Source organism: Papio anubis, chromosome 15 (genome assembly GCF_008728515.1).
Source record: "Papio anubis isolate 15944 chromosome 15, Panubis1.0, whole genome shotgun sequence".
Taxonomy (NCBI): Eukaryota; Metazoa; Chordata; class Mammalia; order Primates; family Cercopithecidae; genus Papio; species Papio anubis.
In genome coordinates, this window is record NC_044990.1 from 87,330,325 (window position 1) to 87,353,284 (window position 22,960).

The window sequence follows — 22,960 nt, forward strand, 5'->3', positions numbered from 1 at the left end:
ACCTATTGAATCTATGGAGAACTCCCTAGTTTGGGGGAGGAATATGGTTTGCTCATGGCCCACCCCTCTTCCTTTCTTCTTCGTTCAGTTCTCATGTTCCCCAGAGTGGCCGCTGCACTCAAGAGCATCTGTTTGCCTTCCCAGGGGTGAACCACGCACTGTCCTTTCTGCGAAGTTTCTTGTCACTCTTGGTTTGGAGCAAGGGCTCATCTCAACCCCCATTATGCTCCCTGTCTCTCCAGCTCTCCCAGAATTATTCAAGGACATTTCTCTCTCCCCAGTAAGCAGTGTCTCTCCACTCCTGCAGAATTTTTGCCTTCTTCCTTAAGAGAAGTTCCTCTTCTCACCCTCCATCCTACCTCCCCCTCCCTCCACAAAATCCTTCCTGTGTCTCCTCTCCCAGACACATCCCTGATGTTAACTTATTCATGCCTCTTCTATCAGGGCAAACTTATAAAACAGTCTTGTTACTGTATGAGGAGTTAGGCTTTTCCCATAAAACATTTCCAAGGTGAGCCAGAGGTGACATCGCCTTTGTAGTCTCATTCAGTCACCTCACACCTATTTCTCCTGCCAGCCTGTGAATTACTCAAGGGTAAAGATCTCATCATGTGGATTATGGCTAGAGGCTCTATGCCTGAGACCCATTTTGGTTTTTGTCTAGAGATTGAAGCATATACAATTGGGGAGACGTGAGCTTCTTTAAAACAAAATAATAAAGATGAAAAATGAACATGTAGAGAGTTAAGTGGACATTTATTCACAATGAGAAAATAAATCAAAGTATGCATTTACAAAGTATTACAAATGTTAACTGTCTGCACATTGCTTGAGCCCCTCCCTGGGCCTTGGAAGGGGCCTGGGGAAGAGAGGGATGCATGGAAGCCCCCTCACTTAACTACGGGTCAACCCACTGTGCCCACTCCAGTCACCACGATTCCAGAGTCACACTCAGCACAGTCAAAGCATGTCAACATTTATCAAATTGATTTTTATCTCCTGATATTCCAGATTGTAAAGCAATGTAAAGTACGATTTTACAAAACTATTTATGGACCTTGTGTCTTTGAATTCTCAAACCATGGGTCAGGAATCAATTTTAAACAACCATAGGTCTTTTCTCTCATAAGTTAACAAGCTTAGGTAGAAAACAAACAGCTCCACTCCACTGCATAAAAGAAAATATTCACCTCATGCAATGAGATATTTTCCTTATCTTACAATTTTAAATAAGTAAAGATCAGCACTCAAAGGTAGATTAACACTGAAAGTGCTTCCATAAACTGTCAATCTTGTGTGAATGGGGAGGAATGATCATTGTGGTGCATGGCTTTACTGTACTGATTTGCATAAAATTTCCCTTTAGTAAATGTGCAAGCTATTTTACAGGTACAGAAAGTGTAGCTCCTTTCAGAAAGAAAATTGCTATAGCAACATTGTTAAAACTAATTTATTGTTCATTCACCTTTTTTCTTTTTCAACAAATATTAATTGAGCACCATCTGTGTGCCAGGCTGTATTCTAGGCGCTGAAAATACAACGCACATTGTATTTGCCCACATTCCAGAGGAAGGAGACAGAAAACAAACAATTGGGCTGTTCTGTGCCATGCAGGGAGAAGGACTGTGTAGGAAACTAAAGCAAGGAGTGGGGACGGGAACTGACCTGGCGAGGAAGACGGGTGCTGTTTTTCAGAAGGTCATCCAGAAGGCCTGAACACGGTGCAGCTGCCATGCCCTGCTGGATGCCAGAGAAGGAGAGAGAGGCCGGGAGGCTGACAGGGCTGGGAAGGCAAGACCGAGGCCAAGGCCTAAGGCGTGTAAGAGGGGCGGGGGCCCAAGGCCAACAGGAGCCAGGGCATGCAAGGTCCTCTCAGCCTCAGGAAGCCTTTGGATCTTAATGTGAATCAACTCAGAAACCAGCAGAGAGGCTGCAGTTGGAAATGACATGATCCGACTTATGTTTAAAGCAAGGTTTCTCGGCCTCAGCACAGTTGACATTCTGAGCTGGATACTATAATTCTAGGCTGGGGACTATCCTGTGCACTACAGGGTGTTTTGCGGCATTTCTGGCCTCTGCTTACCAGACGCCAGGAGCACACCCCTGGCCCAGTTGTGACAACTAAAAATGTCTCCAGACATTGCTGAATGTCCCCTGGGGGTCAGAAAGCCCCTCCTATCAAGAGCCACAGTTTAAAACAGAATCACATTGACTGGGAGTGATATTGCAGTTATATAGAAACTAGCACAAGACAACCAAATTTTTTATATTAACATTTAGAGATTTGCTCTCACTAGATTAAAATTCAACGTAAATGTACCTACACTGCATACTTGTAGTTAATAATCATATCCTAATGCGAAGGCCAAGACTTTATTTTTGAGTCAGATCCTGATGTGATTCAATTCTCTTGTACCTGTAAAAACAGCACCAAGCCTGAGATCACAGAGAAATCTTGTTAATAGGCTAAAAGAATACGCTACAGGTATCCAAACCAACCCGTGTTACCATGGACCCAACCACAGGATGCCACTGAACTACACAAACCCTGACTTCACCAAATGCAGAGGCACAAAAATGTCCCAGACACACCTTTAAATATTATACAGGATTTACAGTATTCACTTCCCTATTGTTTCCCTAAATTCACTGAGAGTTTCAAATATTTTCTTTCGATGTGACTTTTCTTCATTCTCAGAACTCTGCTAGCCACTGGTTGAAGGCATGAAAAGGCTTGATGACATTGTTTGCACCATATTATTTCTAAAATTCCCCTGAAAGCATGCATCATGTATACGCACTTTTAACAAAGACCTCTTCAGACTTCATGCCATTGTCCTCTTGATGTCTGATTGTTGTAATTCCCTCAATGCTGAAGTGCTGGGTAACGGGAGTGCTTTTGACAAGGAATTTTGTGTGCTAAGCTACCACTTTACAGGAGAACCCAACCATCCAGAGTTTCTGCATTCGATCCTCAATGTGTTGAATCTAGAAATTAACAAGTCAGGGCACGGCTGCTTTCACGTGTTTGGATCTAACTGGGAGAAGGGTGTTTATGAGCGGAGGCTGATGCATAATTCAGTAGAATGCCCTGGCTACTACAAGCAGAGGAGAACCCCAAAGTGGGGATGTCATACTGAAGCCGCAGCACTATTGCAGCTGCCAGAGTGCAGCTTTGCAGCCTATAGTTTTCAGTTCATTACCACTGAGGCCTGGGTGGTTAACTCGTCACAGGAAAGAAGCTGTTATATCCTGTCCTTTACATCAGCAAATGAAACAGTGAAGGAAAACTTTACATAGAGGAACCAAGAGTAAAAGAACGAGTGTCGGGGGACTGCTGAGCCCTCTGGGCCTCAGTCTGAATCCGGCTGCCATGCCGTGAGTTGTGAAATGTTTACATGGAGATTAACCTCCCCAAGCCTCAATGACCTTATCTCAAAAATAGGCGTAGTAGTGACAACTCTTCAGAATTGTCATGAGAACAGAGCTAAACCAAGCACCACATCTAGCACGGAATTGGCACCTAATATGCACCCAGGTGATGGTAACTATTGTAAGAGCAATGGGAGGAAGTGTCATGCTGACCATTAATTCTTACACCTTACATTAAGAAGGGCCTATTCCTTTATTGCCATCCAGAGCCAGCCTTAAGTAGATAAATGTTTTTAAGATTTAAAAAATTAAAATAATTATAAATTAAGGTTGAAAAAATTAAAATTTAGCAGATAATTCAAGGATTTAAGCCTAACCTATATGACCACTTAAAAGAATATCATGGTGGCTGAGCACAGTGGCTCATATCTGAAATCCCAGCACTATGGGAGGCCAAGGAAGGCAGATCACTTGAAGTTCGAGACCAACCTGACCAACATGGTGAAACCTGCTCTCTTCTAAAAAATACAAAAGTTAGCCAGGCATGGTGGCGCGCACGTGTAATCACAGCTACTCTGGAGGCTGAGGCAGGGGAATATCCTAGGACGCAGAGGTTGCAGTAAGTCAAGATCGTACCACAGCACTCCAGCCTGGGCAGCAGAGTGAGAGACACTGTCTCAAGAAATGAAATTTTAAAAACCCAAAAAACATATCTTGGCTACAGTTTAACCTGCCAATTGAAAAACAGAAATACTTTTAAACTTTAATCACAAAAATGAGAATTTTGGCTATAATTTAAATACATCAGTTGATGAGATAGAAATCAGTCGTGAGGGAGGCCAGCCTGAAGTATTCAAACCGAGAGTCAGCAAGTGTCTCAGAGGATTCGCTTATCGCCACCAGGTGTAAGAGGACTGTCCTCATTCAAAGCCTTGGGGGAAGCCCTCACTGTGCTGAGAATAAAACCTCTCAGTTCCTCTCTGGTGGTTTCCCAGGCCCTGACTCATTAGTACCGGGTTCCTTGAAAATGGTGAGCTCTTTCCTGCCTTGGGTTATTTACGCATGGTGTGGAGGTTGCCTTTCTAAAACCATGAGCTGAAATGCGACCTCATGGACCTCACCCACCTTGCCTGGCTGCCCACCAGTGTTTTCCACTTACTAGGTTTTCCGCACAGCTCTAAGTCCACCATGTTTAATTATCTGCTTGTGCATCTGCTTGTTTATTGCCAATCACCTTTCTGGGAGAGAAGCTCCCAGGTACCAGGCAGTGGTATTCATTATGTATCTCCCACGCTCAGTGAGTATCTTGCACATAGTAGGCACCCAATAAATAACTGAATTAAAGAATACAAAAATAAAATAGGTGAAAGAAACATAAAAGCAGGTGAGTACATCTTGAGCCAGTTTTAAAACAGAACCTGTTTTACTGGCATTCAGAAACTTAAGAAAAAAAAAGAAAAAAAAAAAAAAAGCCAAACTAGAGTTGACCACATTGAATAAGTATTCTTTCAGTTTCAGCCCGTTCAACAATTGCTCATCATCAAGAGCTAAAACAGTTAAGATCACCTGACTTTCACTTTTGTTGCCATTCTTGTACATGCTAACTTGACTGAAGGTCTTTGTTTTTTATGTATAATGGAGTCAGAAGGCACAGTGGCTCACTGGATCATTTAAGTATAAACTCTTCTGCCTAGTTTTCAAAGTGCCAATAGTTTTGCCTTTATTCCATCTATCCAGCATTTCCTGCTTATGAATCTTGACCTGCTTTCCTTTCTGGGCAGAGCAGGCTGTGTTCTGTGCTTGTAAAGGAGAGGTCCCTGCGAGTGATCTGACCAAGGTCCTGACTGGTGGGTAGGAAGACTCTGGGCTGATGCGGGAGAGGGCATGAGTGCACCAAAGCAAGAAAACAGGAGTCAATATGGAGAATTTGGATAAACATGCATTGCTTGTAGTGCTATTTGAGGGTATGTCTTGGGAGGCAAGAGGGGATAATGTCAAGGAAGGAGTTAGGAGGGACCAAGTCAAGACCAGCCTTGAGAGATGAGCTCTGGGGAGCTGGAGCGAGCCTGCCTTCCTTCCTTCCTTCCTTCCTTCCTTCCTTCCTTCCTTCCTCCCTTCCTCCCTTCCTCCCTTCCTCCCTTCCTCCCTTCCTCCCTTCCTCCCTTCCTCCCTTCCTTCCTTCCTTCCTTCCTTCCCTCCCCTCTCCCTCCATCCCTCCCTCCCTTCTTTCCTTTTTTCCTTCCTTCCATTGTTTTCCTGTCTTCCTCCCTCCTTCCCTCCTTGTCTCCTTCCTACCTTCTTTCTGTAGATTGTAACCAACAGCAGTTTATCCAAAAGTTTTCAGCATGGAAAAGACATAATCCAATTTCTCTTTTAATGAAAAATAAAGACTGAATAATAATCAGAACATACACGTTCAAGTTCCATTCTGTCTCTTTTCAGCTGTATGACTGAGTAACCCTAATTCCTTCTTCAGCAAAATAGGGATAACATGTCTGCCTATGGAAGTACTGGTGATTGGGATTGGGGTGGTAAAACACTGTTCTGCCATATTTAAAGTATAACAAAGCAAATGATGCGTGTTGTCCCATTCAAATAATTTGTTAGCCTAAATCTTTAGAAAGGCCTAACTTTAAGACAGTCAGAATCAACTGTGTCCCAACAGAAAAGAACCAGTCTCACACATATCCCTGATGCTGAATCAAAAGTCTCCAATAGGTTGCAGCTTTTTTGAGGTTCCTTGGGAAGCAAGAGCCAATCCCAGGTGCACCTGTGAAGTCTGAGAAAGGAAACCTGGCAGAGGTGGTGATGGGGGGATGTCTGACCCCTTGATGGACAGTCGTGCCTGATTTGCAAAGTCTGATTGTGTGCCTAAGGGTAATGCAGTGACCATGGGGAAACCTACCTCCGTTAGATATTGCTCCAAAGAGCAAGCATTTGCTGTGTTTTGCTTTATTAATACTACGTCACTTTTAAAAGTCTTCATTAGGCCCTTCAGTGGAATTTGGACAGTGGCTTCTGTGTTCCCGCCTCTCAAAACACTTAATATAGGACATGCATTACATATTTAAGTAATTATCTTAGTGTACAGAATGCAGAAGTTGAGTATTGAAGTTTAGTATTCCAATATGGACACTAAAAATGTTTATAGTGATGTTGAAAATAGCACCATAGTGTTTCTTTCACTCAAGTGTTTCTTATTTTTTCCAAAGCTATAAGATTGCCTAAATTTATTTAAATTTAATAATTCAGAAAACTCCTGAAACATGAACTCATTGCTTTCTCATGATAGGCAATACTATAATGACAAGTTATTTGATCTGTGACATCAAAAATTCTTTATAAATAGGGTTGAATGCAACAAATTATTTGTACCACTTAACACTTTCCCTTTTGTTTAACAGTGTTGTGGCAAAATTTGGTGAATATTATATAGGCCACAAATTTGATTAAAGATTATTATTATTTTAAATGTCATGAATGTTTGATTTGATGTTTTATTATTTTCTCCAAATGTTTTATTCGGTGTATTCAGTACATGTCATCAGAAAATAATGATGTTTTCTAAAATTTATTTTAGGTTTTGAAACTAACATGAACCTAAGTAGTCGGGATGACCCTAGTACATCAGAAATTACTTCCGAGACTCAAGATAGAAATGCAAATAACCATGGAATTCAGTTATCTAATTCACTATCTAGTGCTATCACTGCTGAAAATGGAAATTCCATCTCAAACGGTAAGCACTTTTTAAACTCAGAAGTAAATGGATAGAAGTTTTAGGCTGTACCAACTTTCTAGGAGGAATGGATTTAACATATGAAAATGAAGAAGGGTTAAGAACCGGAAAATAGAAAATAAACCATGAAACTCTCCTGCAGGTATTGTTGTCAGCATATGATTGCTTCAGTTAAAGAATTGGAATTGTATTCACTCTTTGTTGACCTCTCTGAAATTTTATGGAGTATTAATCTAATTGGTCTAAAATTAGTATACTGAGCAGAAGGCGGCAATGGATTATCTACCAATATTTTTAATTAAAAAATTATTCTGGAAACTAAGAAATGTGAAGGAAAATAATATTAAAGAAATGATAAGTGCCAGACTGGCTTCAGGTATTTTACGTACATCAATGAGTGCCACATTTAGAAAGTGGCTTGGTTGCAGGTACAAAAGCTGAGGATCATGCAAGTATTTTCTCTCACAAATAAAAGAAGACAAAGGCTTCTGGGAATAACTGATGGGAAGATTCAGACCAACTATTCCTGAGAGGCTCCTGCATGGTTGGAAAAAACATGTTTGTTTAGTCTAATTAGAGGCATGGGAGAACCATCACGATGCTGAAATTCTGGGAAGCAGCTGAAGACCTGGGAGTGGGGTGCAAGGTGAGCTGAAGCAAGGAAGCCCACACTTGAGGCTTGGCTCATGGGGACAAAGGGGTACCCACATTGTTCGGAGAAGGCAGCTAAGAAGTCGAGTTGTGCTTCTGACTGCCTTCTCAGATTACAGGGCAAGAAACTGAGTCGTGGCCCCACCAAGGCCTTGGGGTGGGGCCTTCAAGTGTTCTGCCCAAGAGTCAGAGTGAACCAGAACCAAGAGCCATGTGGAGTTGCCCAGAAGCAACCAGGCCTACAGGTACCTGGGAGAAACACGTGTAAATGTACCCCAAAGGGTAGTAATAGCATACCAGGCTTCAAAACATTCTTAGAAACCATTTTTCAAATGCAAAGTCCAACACAGTTAGAAATAACCAGGCATAGGAGGACACAAAATAAGTTGAAAAATTACAAGCCGAGACATATGTCAATTGCAGTATGTCCACAGGGATTCAAAAGATTGGAGTTCAAAGACACATGCCTTAAAACAAGTATGTTTACTGAGCCCCCCACAAAATAAAACGAGAATTTCAGCAGAAATGGGAAACTATAAGGAAATCATCAAATGGAAATTCTGAATTGGAAAATGCTGTAATAAAATTGAGTACAACAGAGGATAAAGTTAAACTTAGTTAGATATAGTTGTTGAAAAACAAAACAAAACAAACAAAAAATAACTGGGGAAGTGGAAGATAACTCAGAAAATCTCCAGAACGAAACAGACTGAAGCAAAACAGAAGAATGGAAACTCTGGACAATGGTTTAGAGATATAAAGGACAATGAGAAGGATGACTGAAGTCTTAGGGAAAGAAGAGGAAGTGCATGAGCGGAAGAAAGACTTGGTGAGAAATGTTAGAGCCTCTCCCAACACTGACGAAAGAGCATCAGGAAATGGATTTAAGTTGGCAGATTTTTATAACGTTCAACATATATTCTTCATGAGATCCAGCAGTCTGACTCCTCAGTATCTTCCCAAGAGAAATGACAGCAGTGTTCACATAAACACCTGTATGCAAATGCATATGGTGACATTATTCATCATCACATAAAACTGGAAATGGCTTGTATTAGTGATCCACCACTGTGCGAAATATTACTCCTAACACTTGGAGGCTTAGGTGAGAAATGGTTATTATTTCATAGTTTCTGTGGGCCAGGAAGCTGTGTGTGGCTTAGCAGGGTGCCTTTGGTTTAAGGTCCCTTGTGAGACAGCAATCAAGCTGTCAGCCAAGACCACAGTCATCTTGAAGGCTGATCCATTTTCAAGGTCACTCAGATGGCTATTGGCAGGCCGCAGAAGGTTCACATCCAAGTCAACTCACATGGGCCTCTCCACAGGGCAGCCTCCCAGCACGGCAGCTCTCCCCACACCCCTGGGCAAGCAATCCAAGAGACAGCACCAAAGATGGAGGCTGCAGTCTTCACACAACCCAGTCTTGAAAGTGACACCCCAGCACTCTGTCACATTTGATGGAGTCACTAAATCCAGGCCACACTCAATGGGTGGGGAGTCTGTGAGTGCCTGGAGGTGAGCTCACCAGCATCTCACAGGCCAAACTAGCACATGGATGAAGTCTGCAATAAATAAGAGTGATCAACTGTAACGAGCATCAAAAGGGATGGCTAAAACATTGTGTTGAGGTAAAAAAAAAAAAAAAAAAAGTCAAAAGACTAAGTGTGATCCTGCTTATATGACATTTGGGGAGAAGCAAAGCTGTGGAGACAGTTGAGTGGTTGCTGGAGGCCGGGCATAATGGCAGCAGATGAAGTTCAGAAGGACATGTGTTGTTATAGACAACCGGGAGGGTTCATGTCTCTGTAGATGCACAGATTTGTATGTCTAAAAAAGGTGAATCTCACTATCTCTAAATTACACCATAATCAATCCAACTGTTGTAGAAATGAAACAGAAATCTTTGCAAAGCCTGAGTAGGATACATAAAACTTTCCTAGGTGTGTATCATAGTAAAACACCTATAAAATAAAGACCAAATAGAGGTAAAAATATGTACTACCTTCAAAAAGCAGCAACTGAAGTCCAAAGACAATGAAATAACACAGTTAACATGCTCAAATAAAATAACTGCCCCCCAAAAATTCCTGTAATAATGAAAGGGAGTTAAGGATATTTTTAGGAAAAAAAATTAAAATGAAAAGAATTAAACATTGACAGACTCAGAATGCTTCCAGATAAAGGAAAGAATAAAGAATAACTAAAAAGGCAAGTAAAAATGGGAGGGGTAAAATAGTATTTAATATTGTATACTGATAAACCTACCTTGCCAGTTGTAACCTCAAAGGTAACCCCTGAAAGAATATTGGTGGGGTAGATAATTTCCAAACCAGTAAAGATAGAAAGATAAAATCATAAAAAGTCAACTCCAAAGATGAAAAAAAGGGGTAAAATAGGAAAAATAGGGCAAGTAGAAAGTTCTGAGACAGTAGATATAAAAGCACATATGAAAATAAACCTTATTTAATTAAAATAAATTTTAAAAGACTCATTTAATGTAAATTTATATGAAAAATGATTAACAGAATATTTTAAAAACTAAGATTTCTGAAAACAGTAAAACATAAGGATTCTGAAACATTAAATGTCAAGGGATAGAAAAGAAAAAGATATAACGTGCAAATATTTAAAAAGCAGCAAAAACAGTCCTCATATATTTGCATGTCAAAAATTACATCTCTAGGCCCGGCGCGGTGGCTCACGCCTGCAATCCCAGCACTTTGGGAGGCCGAGGCCGGCAGATCACTGAGGTCAGGAGTTCAAGACCAGCCTGGCCAACATGGTGAAACCCCATCTCTACTAAAAATACAAAAATCAGCTGGGTGTGGTGGTACATGCCTTTAATCCCAGCTACTCGGGAAACTGAGGTAGGAGAATCTCTTCATCCCAGGAGGTGGAGTTGGCAGTGAGCTGAGATCGTGCCACTGCACTCCAGCCTGGGCAACACAGCCAGACTTCATCTAAAAAAAACAAAACAAAACAAAACAAAACAAAAACCTCTAATATTCAAGAAGAAATCACAAAATAAATTCAAAACCCAAACATTTTAACTAATGACAATGCAAATATGAAAACAGAAGTTTTAGGACATGACTAATGTCTTTTGTGTATGAATGGAAGGGGTTCAGATGCAGTGTCAGTATGGTCAATATGTGGCTGTACGGCATTGTGGCCATGGCTGGGCTTTTAGTGTCCACATCAACTGAATAATATATATTGTACTGATTAAGTCGTTTCATGTGCTTCACTCCATCCCATCCTCCCACCTTGCCACCTTCTGAGTCTCCAGTGTCTATTATTCCACACTCAAGTGTACACGTTATTTAGCTCCCACTTATAAGTGAGAACACACAGCATTTGTCTTTCAGTGTCTTAGTTATATCACCTAAGATAATGGCCTCCAGTTCCATCCATGTTGCTACAAAAGATCTCTTAAGAAATGGAAATGTATGGCTTCAAACATTTGCATCACAAGAGAACAAATACAACAAGTGTTAAAAGTATCTAGAAATTAGAAACAGAACAAAAACTAAATACCACGAAAATAGAAGGAAAGATACGATAGTGATAATAAGAACACAAGTTATTGAAATATAAAACAAATAAAATAATGTAAAGGGATAGAAAGGAAGGAAAGAGAAAGTTTATCTTTTAAATTATCTTTGAAAACATTAATAAGATTGAAAATTTTCTTGCAATGGGATAGAGAAATAGAGAAAATGGACACAAAAAACAGATTTTAGATTGAAAAGAGGACATCAATACAGATCTGGCTGAAATTAAAAATAAGAGAATATTACAAACAGTTTTACGCCAAGATAAATTTGCAAATGTACATGAATACATTCTCAAAAAAAGGAAAAATAGAACTAAAGAAAATGGACAAAAGAAGTAGGAAAGCTAAATAACACTGTAAATGTTAAATTAATGCAATTTGTAATTGAATGCCTTCCTGCAAGGAAAGCTCCAGAATCGGATGGTTTCTCCACTAGATTTTTCCAAAATTCTAAGGATGAAATAACTCCAATGTCACATAAACACTTTCAGAGAACAGGAAGGAAGAAGGAGAAAGAACATAATATTACTCCAGCTTGCATAATTAGCCACTTAATTTATGACAAAATTGGCATGTTAGGGCACTGGGGAAGAATAATTGATTGCTATCCATGTGAGGCAAACAGTGAAACTTGACCCTGCCTAATGCTATACACACAAAACAATTCCTGATAGATTATAGAGCTGTATGTCAAATGTCAAATAATAAGATGGATAGAAGAAACAATAGAACATCTTTCTTTCTTCGTAAAAGGAAAGACGGCCTTCTTAAGCAAGACACAAAAGTTTTAACCATAAAGAAAAAGGAAAAAATAACATAAATAGGGAGAAAATATTTTCAACACATTTACCCAACAAAGGCTAATATTCAACGTTTATTTAAATCAAAAACAAAAGACAGCTTAAAAGAAAATTGGACAGAATACGCGAATACGACTTAGAAAAACATTTTTAATGGATTCCAACCTCGTTAGTAACTAGAGAAATGTAACTTAAGACTCCAGGACGATGCTACCACACACACTCTAGAATTACAGACCTGCCTGACAAGGAAGAGGTGCTCAGAGAACCAACTGCCACAAAGTGAGGACGGCGATTTCATTCGGAGGAGAAGGCCAGCAGCTATTTGGAGAGATGACCACAGGAGCTTCCGCAGAGCTGCCAGTGTTGTATTTCTTTATTTTATTTGTGTAGTTGTGAGAGGTGACAATGTGCTAGCAGCCCTTACTCTCAGCACCTCCTCGGCCTCCCGCCTCAGCTTCCACTCTGGTGGCGCTTGAGGAGCCCTTCACCTGCCATGGCACTGTGGGAGCCCCTCTCTGGGCTGGCTGAGGCCAGAGCCTCCTCCCTCTGCTTGTGGGGAGGTGTGGAGAGAGAGGCGCGGGTAGGAACCTGGGCTGCGGGCGGCGCTTGTGAGCCAGTGCGAGTTCCGGCGGGAGCAGGCGTGGGCTCCGTGGGCTCTGCACAGGGAGCAGCCAGCAGTTGCCGCCAACGCAGGGCAATGAGGGGCTTAGCACCCGGGCCAGCAGCTGCAGAGGTTGCACTGGGTCCCCCAGCAGTGTCAGCCCACTGGCACAGGCCTCCTAGCTGCCTCCCTGCGGGACAGGGCTCGGGACCTGCGGGACAGGGCTCAGGACCTGCAGCCCACCATGTCTGAGCTCCTCCCCCTACAGTGGGCTCCCACGCGGCCTGAGCCTCCCCTAGGGGCACCACCCCCTGCTCCGTGGCACCCGGTCCCATCGACAGCCCAAGGGCTGAAGAGTGTAGGGGCAGCTCAGGACTGAGGGGCTGCTCTGCCTGCAGCCCTGGTGCATGATTCACTGGGTGAAGCCAGCTGGGCTCCTGAACTGGATGAGGACTTAGGGAACTTTTATATCTAGCCAGAGGATCGTATGTGCACCAATCAGCATTCTGCGTCTAGCTCAGTGTTTGTAAATACACCAATCAGCACTCTGTGTCTACCTCCAGGTTTGTGAATACACCAATTGGTATTCTGTATCTAGCTAACCTATTGGAGACTTGGAGGACTAGCACTCTGTGACTCTGTCTAGCTCAAGGATTGTAAATGCACCAATCAGCACTCTGTGTCTAGCTCAGGGTTTGTAAACGCACCAATTGGTACTCTGTATCTAGCTAATTCTGTAGCTAACTAGCACTCTGTGACTCTGTGTCTAGCTCAAGAATTGTAAAGGCACCAGTCAGCCGCCTGTCAAAACGGACCAATCAGCTCTCTGTAAAATGGACCAATCAGCAGGATGTGGGTGTGGCCAGATAAGGGAATAAAAGCAGGCTGCCGGAGCCAGTAGTGGCAACCCGCTAGGATCCTCTCCTACGTTATGGAGGCTAGGTTCTTTCTCTATTTGCAATAAATCTTGTTGCTGCTGTTTGGGTTCATGCTGCTGTTATGAACTGTAACACTGACCGCGAAGGTCTGCCACTTGACTCCTGAAGCCAGCGACACCACAAACCCACCGCGAAGAACGAGCAACTCCAGACGCGCTGCCTTTAAGAGCTGTAACACTCACCATGAATGTTTGCAGCTTCACTCCTGACAGCGAGACCACGAACCTACCAGAAGGAAGAAGCTCCAGACACATCTGAACGTCTGAAGGAACAAACTCTGGACACACCATCTTTAAGAACTGTTACACTCACTGCGAGGGTCCACGGCTTCCTTCCTGAAGTCAGCAAGACCAAGAACCCACCAATTCCGGACACAGTTGCTACAATTCTGCAATTTAAAAAAAAAAAAAAAAAAAGGAAGAAAGAGATGGAGAAAGGGAACTTCTCTTCACCAAAATATTTAAGTTTTCCGTGTTTTGAGGCAAAAGGCAAAAACTACAGCTACGGAAATGATCCTAAAAAATTTAATAATAATAAAGAACTGCAAGTGTTACTCTAAATATCAAAACATAACCGAAAACGAAAGAAACAAACAAAAACCCTCTAGACCAAAATGGAGATGTTTGTGGAAAAGGCTCCATGAAATTAATAATATGAATTCTTTGGGAGTATCAGGGTTCTAAACTTCAGCATGTAACAGATAGTGTGTATGGCCGCAGCCTGCAACACAGATTGCTGTGTTCTCCCTTAACATGCTTACGGATTTTAAATAAAGTTGGTTCTGTGCTGTCGTTAATTAAAAACCACTTGAAAATCTCAAGAGTTATATGTGCAAAAGGAAAATTATTTCAATTGGAAATTCAATCTTTCAAAGCAACTTAACACATTTATGCTGATCTACTCTTGTGAGCGCCGTGAATTTTTGGGTGCCTGGAACTTTCCCCATGATTTTGAAAACATCCAGCACAAAGCTCTATATACTTAGGCCCTCAGTAAGCATTTACTGATCGAAATAATGTTGTTTGTTACGTAGGAACCAGTAAATCCCATCCTAGAGGGCAGAGTCAGAAAAACTGCCCAATCAGTATTATAGAAATTGAACAAACATTACACATGTGCAGCATGTGATATATACACGAACATGATAACTCTTAAAGCAATTATTAGTACAGGTTCATAACTTACAAAGTGCGGCCAATGCACTTTCTAAATATGGGCACAAGATGAAAACAAATGTTTAAAATAATTTAAAGTTCAAATTGAATTAGAAACAGTGTTATTTTCTAGGAAACATTTCTCTTTTGAATGCCAGTATCTGCATGTTACCTCTGCTTCCCAGAAATAATTATCTGTTTGTTCATTTGTTGAAATATAGTTATGTGTGGGTAATTATAGCTATCACTTACTTTAATTGCCATCCTTTTACTGATGTGAATGCAAGCTTGGATCTTTTTTTGTATACTTAATTATTCCCTGGACTTGTGGTTATTTATTATTAGATTAGAGAGCAGTTTTTAGTGTTAGAACATTTTAGCTTTATCAAACAAAATATTGTGAACATAAAGATGTTTATTTTGTGGGGACACATATAAAAAAATCTAACTAGGGCATTTTATATCAGTATTATTTTTTTCCTTGAATATACATTATATGGCTGGGTATCAGGAAAAATGGCAATGAAAGAATACAGTCATTGCGTTTGCATTTACATTTATCATTCTGTGCAAATTGTGTATTTTTAATTTGCATTGTGTTCACCCTCAATGCACAATAAGGGTTACTTGTGTTGAATACAGGCTTCCTAAGGCAAAAGGTTGGGGGGCATCATTTGCAGGACCAGAAAATCTACATTCTGTGCATCGACTCTGGCGCCTTGTTGAACTTAGGCCATTAGAGCACCAAACCACACCAGTTCTGGGAACATCTAAGAAGGGCTTCCATCAGCCACACCTCAAAATCAATCCAATCCACCAGTCAAGGAGCCTTTGGTGGGAGTCCATAAATGTCTTTAATATATATTTTACAACATCACTTTTTTTTTTTTTTTTTTTTTTTTTGAGACGGAGTCTCACTCCGTCACCCAGGCTGGAGTGCAGGGGCGCTATCTCAGCTCACTGAAAGCTCTGCCTCCAGGGTTCACACCATTCTCCTGCCTCAGCCTCCCCAGTAGCTGACACTACAGGCGCCCACGACCACACCCCGCTAATTTTTTGTATATTTAGTAGAGACGGGGTTTCACCGTGTTAGCCAGCATGGTCTTGATCTCCTGATCTCATGATCCGCCCGCCTCGGCCTCCCAAAGTGCTGGGATTACAGGCATGAGCCACTGCGCCTCGCCAACATCACTTTCTTTACGGAAATTGTACACATTCTTTGGAACTCATACTCTTGTCTGACTGAAAGTCTAACAGCCAGAGAAAAGGAAGCAAGCCTCACTTGACAATCTGGAATATGTTGAAATCATCTATTTTAAGCAATAGAAGTTACCTTTGCAAAGAAAGAAAACTCCTGGGGCATCAAGTAAGCCCTGCCCCACTCATCCTTCTAGTTAAAAGCATTTTAAAGTCACATTAAATAATTTCTAATGTGGATATTATTTAATTACCTTTTCTCCACTGCAGTTGAGAAGTCAGTGTTGAAAAGGAACAGACTGAAATGCTCACTCTACTCTTTCCTAGCTGTGGAATATTGTTCCCAGTGCTTAAGGCATCATTCTGCCTGCCTGGGTTTGAAGCTCAGCTCCGATGCTTATTAACTCCCCTACCATGGGCAAGTTACTTAACCTCTCTGCTTTTCAATTTTCTTGTCTTAAAAATGGGAATAATAAAAGCACCTACTTCATGGATTGCTGTATTTTATATGACAATATTTAACAGAAAGTTAATACTCAAGAAGTATTACCCATACATAGTTATTCATAAAGTGTTACGTGTTTTAGAGCTAGAAGAGTCATGAGGATTTATCCAACAGAAACAACAATTACATGAATGAGGTAGATGAGGTGCAAGGCAGTGAATTCGTTTCTCTGAAACCATACAGGCTATAGTAGTAGATCAGTGCTTTATGAAAGAGACACAAATGCCCACGTGTACAGCCAAATGCACAATGTTACTTTGATGGCTTATGCTGGTATGCAGGGCAAAGACAGACATTACAATTTGGAGTCTCTGGGATGAATAGAAGCGGGAATATCTGGGTGGAGTTCAGGGGATATTTAATATTGAGGTTGGAGGATTCAAAATAATATGAAGGGCAGGATGGCAAGAGGAAACCCAGTGAAGAGAGAGGTGCACATTAGTCAATCAAAACACTCACCAAGTGCACCTGTCACATGTAGGCTTTGTGTTATGCATGGGAGCCCTATGATACCTAAGCACCACAAGATGACCTCTGTGTGTGAACAGTGAAAATACGGAGCACACTGAAAATACATCCCAAGGAGACTGCAAAATAGGGCAGTCAGCAATAAATGTGAAACGAATCCCATAAATAATGGTTAGTCTGTTACTTTCTGCATAGATAAAAGAGATGATTCTGGTGGGCTGGGATTGCTAAGGATGCTTCATAGAGAAGGTTGGGATTTTCAAAATGTGTTTAAATCAGAAAAGAAGGGAGCACATTTCCAGGAATTTTCTGCACAATGTATTGTGGCACGAATGTGAATCGGCTTCTCTGATAGAATAGGTGAGTAAATAAGAGAGGAAAGAAACAATTATGTAGGAGCTACAGAGCCATGAATGCCAATTTAAAGAGTGTCTCAGCTGGGCACGGTGGCTCACGCCTGTAATCCCAGCACTTTGGGAGGCCGAGGCGGGCGGATCACGAGGTCAGGAGATCAAGGCCATCCTGGCTAACACGGTGAAACCCTGTCTCTACTAAAAATACAAAAAATTAGCCGAGCGAGGTGGCGGCGCCTGTAGTTCCAGCTACTCGGGAGGCTGAGGCAGGAGAATGGCGTGAACCCGGGAGGCGGAGCTTGCAGTGAGCCGAGATCGTGCCACTGCACTCCAGCCTGGGCGACAGAGCCAGACTCCGTCTCAAAAAAAATAAAAAATATAAAACAAGAAAAAAATGAAAAATGAAAAAACAAGAGAGAAAAAAAAAAAAGAATGTCTCTGAAAGGGTTGCCATTGTTTTGAGGGAGTACTGTCTGCTATTTTGGAGAAGTGTACCTGATTGTACTATCCAGGGTGAACAACAGAATTGGAAACTGAGTTTGGGGGTGCCAGTTTTGAATTCATTCACTTAAGCCTTGGCAGGTTTTGTACGTGAAGCAAGAGTATTAGACTGTATTGGTATAGGAGTCAAGAAGTGGAAGGTGTCAAGAACGACTCCAAGAATTTGAGGCAAATGATGGGAGAATACTGCACTCTTCAGAAGGGAAGGGCAGTTCCCAAAGGAGGTTAATTCCATAAGTGGATTTGGAACTCGAGAGAGAAGGACTTCTGATTATGGATGATTTTTCCGCAAATGATGATTACAGGTTTGGAGTTTAGGCCAGGGTTCCAGGATAGAAAGAGAAAAGCCAGAATTTTCAAAGAAGCTGGAGACATGGTGGTTATTTGTAGCATCAGAAGAAAAATAATAAAGAGGAATAAGAAAAGAAATATGACCACTAAACAATGCAGAACACCAAACTTTGAGAAATTTACATTGAGAAGGGTGGAAATGGAGACATGCAATAGGTGCTCAAGAGATAGAAGACAGATGTCCGATTTCATGGAAATCAAGAGGGGAGTGGATTTAAAGGTAATGGAATACTTGGAAAGCTGGACAGATGTAAAAAGAGAATTCAAACCACCTTGCCATTGACTAAACAAGTTTGGGTCCCTACAAAATGACAGATTTGACTAACAGATTCCAACTGGTTAGCCATGTGAAATTCAGTGCCGTACACCCCTTGAAAGTCTCTGTCTCATTCTTGTCTTGTCTGGTTTTTGTTTTGTATTGTTTTGTTTTGTTTTGTTTTTTGAGACGAAGTCTCACTCTGTCACCCAGGCTAGAGTGCAGTGGCACGATCTCGATTCACTGCAACTTCCACCTTCTGGGTTCAAGTGATTCTTCAGCCTCAGCCTCCCGAGTGGCTGGGACTACAGGCGCCCACCACCACCTCCGGCTATTTTTTTTGTATTCTTTTTAGAAGAGGCGGGGTTTCACTGTGTTAACCAGAATGGTCTTGATATCCTGACCTCGTGATCCGCCCGCCTCGGCCTCTCAAAGTGCTGGGTTTACAGGCGTGAGCCACCACACCTGGCCCTCATTCTTGTCTTCTTATAAGAATCTGCATGAACCCACTGGGCTCTGCATATAGACCTCATGGCCCCAGAGTCTCTCACTTTTCAAAATTACTTTAAAAATCACACAGAACTCCAGGGACCAGGTCTACATCACAGTGATGAGGATTCCTAAAAGCCATTGCTCTTTGTGTCCTGGAGGAAGGTTTAATTTTCAGTGCTCTGAGCAGCCTCCAATTCAGGAGGAGAGGAAGAGCAGAGGCTGCTTCTTCCTGCTAAACCCTCAATCAAGGCCAAAGCCTTTTTGACTTTTGCCCACCCAAGTTTAAAGGAACAACAGCAGGTTCTATGGAGTGTCCACAGTATATCCATTAGGCCATGAAGATCAGCTTTGGGGAATTCCTTCCCTGAGCATCTGCATGTTTTCTTTGAGTAGAAAAGCTGGATATCTGGAGGGTAGGGTAGAGTGGATGCAGTTTCAGAAGACCTTGACTTGCTGTCATTTGGGCAAGAATGGCTTTTTGAAGTAGTTTGGTGTCAAATGGACCAGAAGCTCGACTTTTTGAAGCACACTGTTGCGACCCTGGAAGGAATATGTTCAGCAAGGGACACATGAATCTCTAAGCTGGGAATTGTTAACTCCAAGCCTGGTCTGGGGAGAAGACTGCTGCAGTACGAGGAGCAGAGGAGGCTTCTCAGAATGTGCAGAAGCTTCTTCACGGACAGAATTCCACCCTTTAATGAAGGCACAGATAAAGAGCTCTATCTTCACTTTAAATGTTCCTCCAACACGATTGGAGTCTTCACCCTGGTTAAAATGCGCCATGGGATTCTCTACCCACACAAGACTGTGGGACTTTTCTGGGGGCCTTTGCTTAGCAATGTTCCTGTTAGCTGTGTGAGAAAATCCTTGCTATGTTTAAAAAAAAAAAAAGTTCTTGTCAGTTAGGGACACATGTACAAATATTTACAGCTAAAATGACATGATTTCTGGGATTTAAGTGAAAAATGAATAAAAAATGGATAAAAATGGATAAAATTGACAGCCCCAAGGCTTGGAATGGGTGCATGGAGTTTCACTACATATTCTCTTTATGTCTGAAATGTTTGTAATAAAAAGTTTTAAAACTGTGTTATTTTGATAGATAAAATGAATGTTACTGTAGTCTCATATCCATTACTTGGAATTCTTAATGGAATTGAATATGTGTATTACTTGTTAGTCATTCATTTTTTTCTCCTTTATTTTCTACACTTATTATTTGTCCACTGTTTAATATCTGGGAGAAGGTCCTTTATTTTGATCTGTAGGATGTTTTAAGAATTAAAAAGCCTCTTATTTAATATATTTCAATGTTCTACATTGTTCTTTTAAAATGCATGTTTTATTTTTAGGGCATCATCAATATGTTTATTTTTAATGTTTATATAGAGATATGAATCTGTTTTTTTAATTCATGGGTTGTGCCTTTGATGTCATTTTAAAATTATTTGCCTTAAAAAGGTACTGCTTCTAATATGGCAGCAAAATAAAATATTGTGCTGGAAAAAACAGAACAAAACAAAACCCTCCTGCCGTGTAACCTCCTTTGCACCTCTGGCGCTTCCTGGCTGTCATTCTGCCCCTTCCACTTCTCACAACATTGGTCAGTTGGCCGTGATGAGGACCCTTGGCCTGTTTGCTACAACCTTCCAAAATCCCCTTCCCTCTGACTTCTCGGGCTCAGTCCTTTGTCCCACCCCCTCCTCCACATGCCAGTCTCCCCCAGCACCCACGCACCTGCCTCCCTCCCCACTGTCCTCACCTGGCCCTCCACACCTGCATGCAAGCACCTGCCCACACTGCATCCATCCCTCTCTGTGGAGCCGTGACACAGGTTCTGGGACCCATCCTTTCTTTAGTCAACAGTTACGAATGAAATACCTTTGAACTCATGACTTAGATAAAACGGCAGCACGTCTCTTCTGGGAAGTCTTCAGTGCTACCTCTCGTCTCCAAAGTGTGGTCACATTTCCGCGAAGCGTCCTTGTGTTTTGTTGCCTTATCACATTGGTGCTCACAGCCAGGCATGTCCTTCTCGACTTTGTTCACCCTCCACAATTCTCCTCCTCCTGGAAGGCCCAGGTCCTTTGGCAACACCACCATGAAGTTTCCTCTAGTCCCTTCCATCAGAATAAATGCTTGCCTTCTCCAAGACCCCGTTCAACGTGACCTGTACTCCTCTTAATCCTGAAATCATGCTGCTGTGTGTTTGGCTTCAGTGTCATTCTCACTGAATTATGACTTCCTCAAGGGTGGGGACATTTCTTCATTCTTCATTGTATTTCCCAGTGCCTTATGCAGAGGTTGCTCATACATGTTTTTAACCTTAGTTTAATTGACTCTCTGCAGTGCTCAGCAGGCTATCGATTCAGCTCTGAGCTTGTACCCTTTCAATTGAGTTTCTGTTTTGATTCTGAGATCCAACTTCTAATTTTTTTAATTAATTGATTTATTTATTTATTTTGAGATGGAGTCTCACTCTGTCACCCAGGCTGGGGTACAATGGCACAAACTTGGCTCACTGCAACTCTGCCTCCCGGGTTCAAGCGATTCTCCTGCCTCAGCACCCGGAGTAGCTGGGACTACAGGTGTGCACCACCAGGCCCAGGTAATTTTGTGTTTTTAGTAGAGATGGGATTTCACCATGTTGGCCAGGCTGGTCTCGATCTCCTGACCTCAGGTGATCTGCCACCTCAGCCTCCCAAAGTGCTGAGATTACAGGCGTGAGCCGCCGCATCCATCCCCAACTTCTAATTTATAATTTAGTTTTGAAAAATGGATCACAATTGTCTTCTCCTGGCGAACTGGTTTCTTTATGGTTCCTGTAGAAGTTAAGGTTTATCTTGCTTGTCAATTAGCCCCTTCGTCCCAGCACCCCATCCTTTATTCCACTCTAAGAGGGGGTCCTTCACATGAATCCCAAGCCCTTTGTTGTGCTCTACTATCTGGAAACACGTTTTTTTTTCTAACTATCTGCCTTATCTAGTCTCCTGAAATTTCATATTGTGCCTGATCTTAAATTGCCATGCTCCCTTCTGCCTGTGTGAACTTCAGGCTGCTCCAACACTCACTGTGATTGGAGCCTTTCCTGTGTCCTGCTACCACAGTGTCTAAGGACACTATTCCCACGTAGCACCTGAGGCTACTGCTGCTGCCTGTGGCTGAGATCTGTTCTCCAGCCATTGTCTGCCCAGTCTTCATGAAGTTAGCTTTTCCATACCAAGGTATCTGGACATGTAACAAGATCACTGGGAAGCGCTTGTTATGTATTGACAGGATTGTGTAGACTTCCCTGAGGAACTCTCTCCTGTAATCGGAAAAGTGTGCAGTGATTGTCTAATGATTTTTAATTTAGGAATCATGTATATGTTTAATCAATTACAGTGTGCTAGTTAATTATGCTTTCAGAGGGGAGTAGTAATCACTTGAGTAGTTAAAGTTCTCTGAGTTGAATTCATTTTGTTGGGTTCTTATTTCTCTTTTTGTCTATTCATGTTTATTAATCAAAGTCACTTTTGGTGATGCATGATGTATCACAGTGGTTCTCAGCCAGTGTAGGAGGGGATGACTTTGCCCTCCAGGGAACTTTTGGTAATGTCTGGGAACATTTCTGGGTGCCACAAATGGGGGCACTGCTGGCATCTAGTGCGTGGAGGTCAGGGATGCTATTTAACATCCTGCAATGCATGGGGCAGACCCCACTGCAAAGAATTATACAGGCCAAAATGCCAATAGTGCAGAGGGTGGGAAACTGCTTTGATCATAAAGGATAATTAATAAAATCATTTGGTGCCTCATAGCGACTTCATGTTGTTGGAGGGCATGTAAAGTTTCATAAACCTACAACTTACTCTACGTGGTTGCTCGTGAATTGGTGTTGTGAATCAGCAGCTCTCCCCACCTTTTCCTCGTGGAAATTCAGCCAATCTCTTTGCTTCCTTGTGCACAAAATGAACTACAGCCAGTGGAATTCATCGGACACACAGGCTTAGTCATGCTCTGACTTCGAATCCCTTCCTCGTC

At 41.9% G+C, this 22,960-nt stretch overlaps 1 protein-coding gene across 4 annotated transcripts in view; it reads left to right on the forward strand.

Moving 5' to 3' along the window:
* The window catches only part of MYO16 (myosin XVI), a 574,351-nt gene that overhangs the window by 522,043 nt on the left and 29,348 nt on the right, over positions 1 to 22,960 (forward strand). For all 4 annotated transcript variants that reach the window (XM_021929768.2, XM_021929769.2, XM_003914068.5 and 1 more), the window contains one exon: positions 6,953 to 7,111. In XM_021929768.2, coding sequence (XP_021785460.2) covers positions 6,953 to 7,111 — 159 coding nt within the window. The remainder of the gene's footprint in view (positions 1 to 6,952; positions 7,112 to 22,960) is intronic.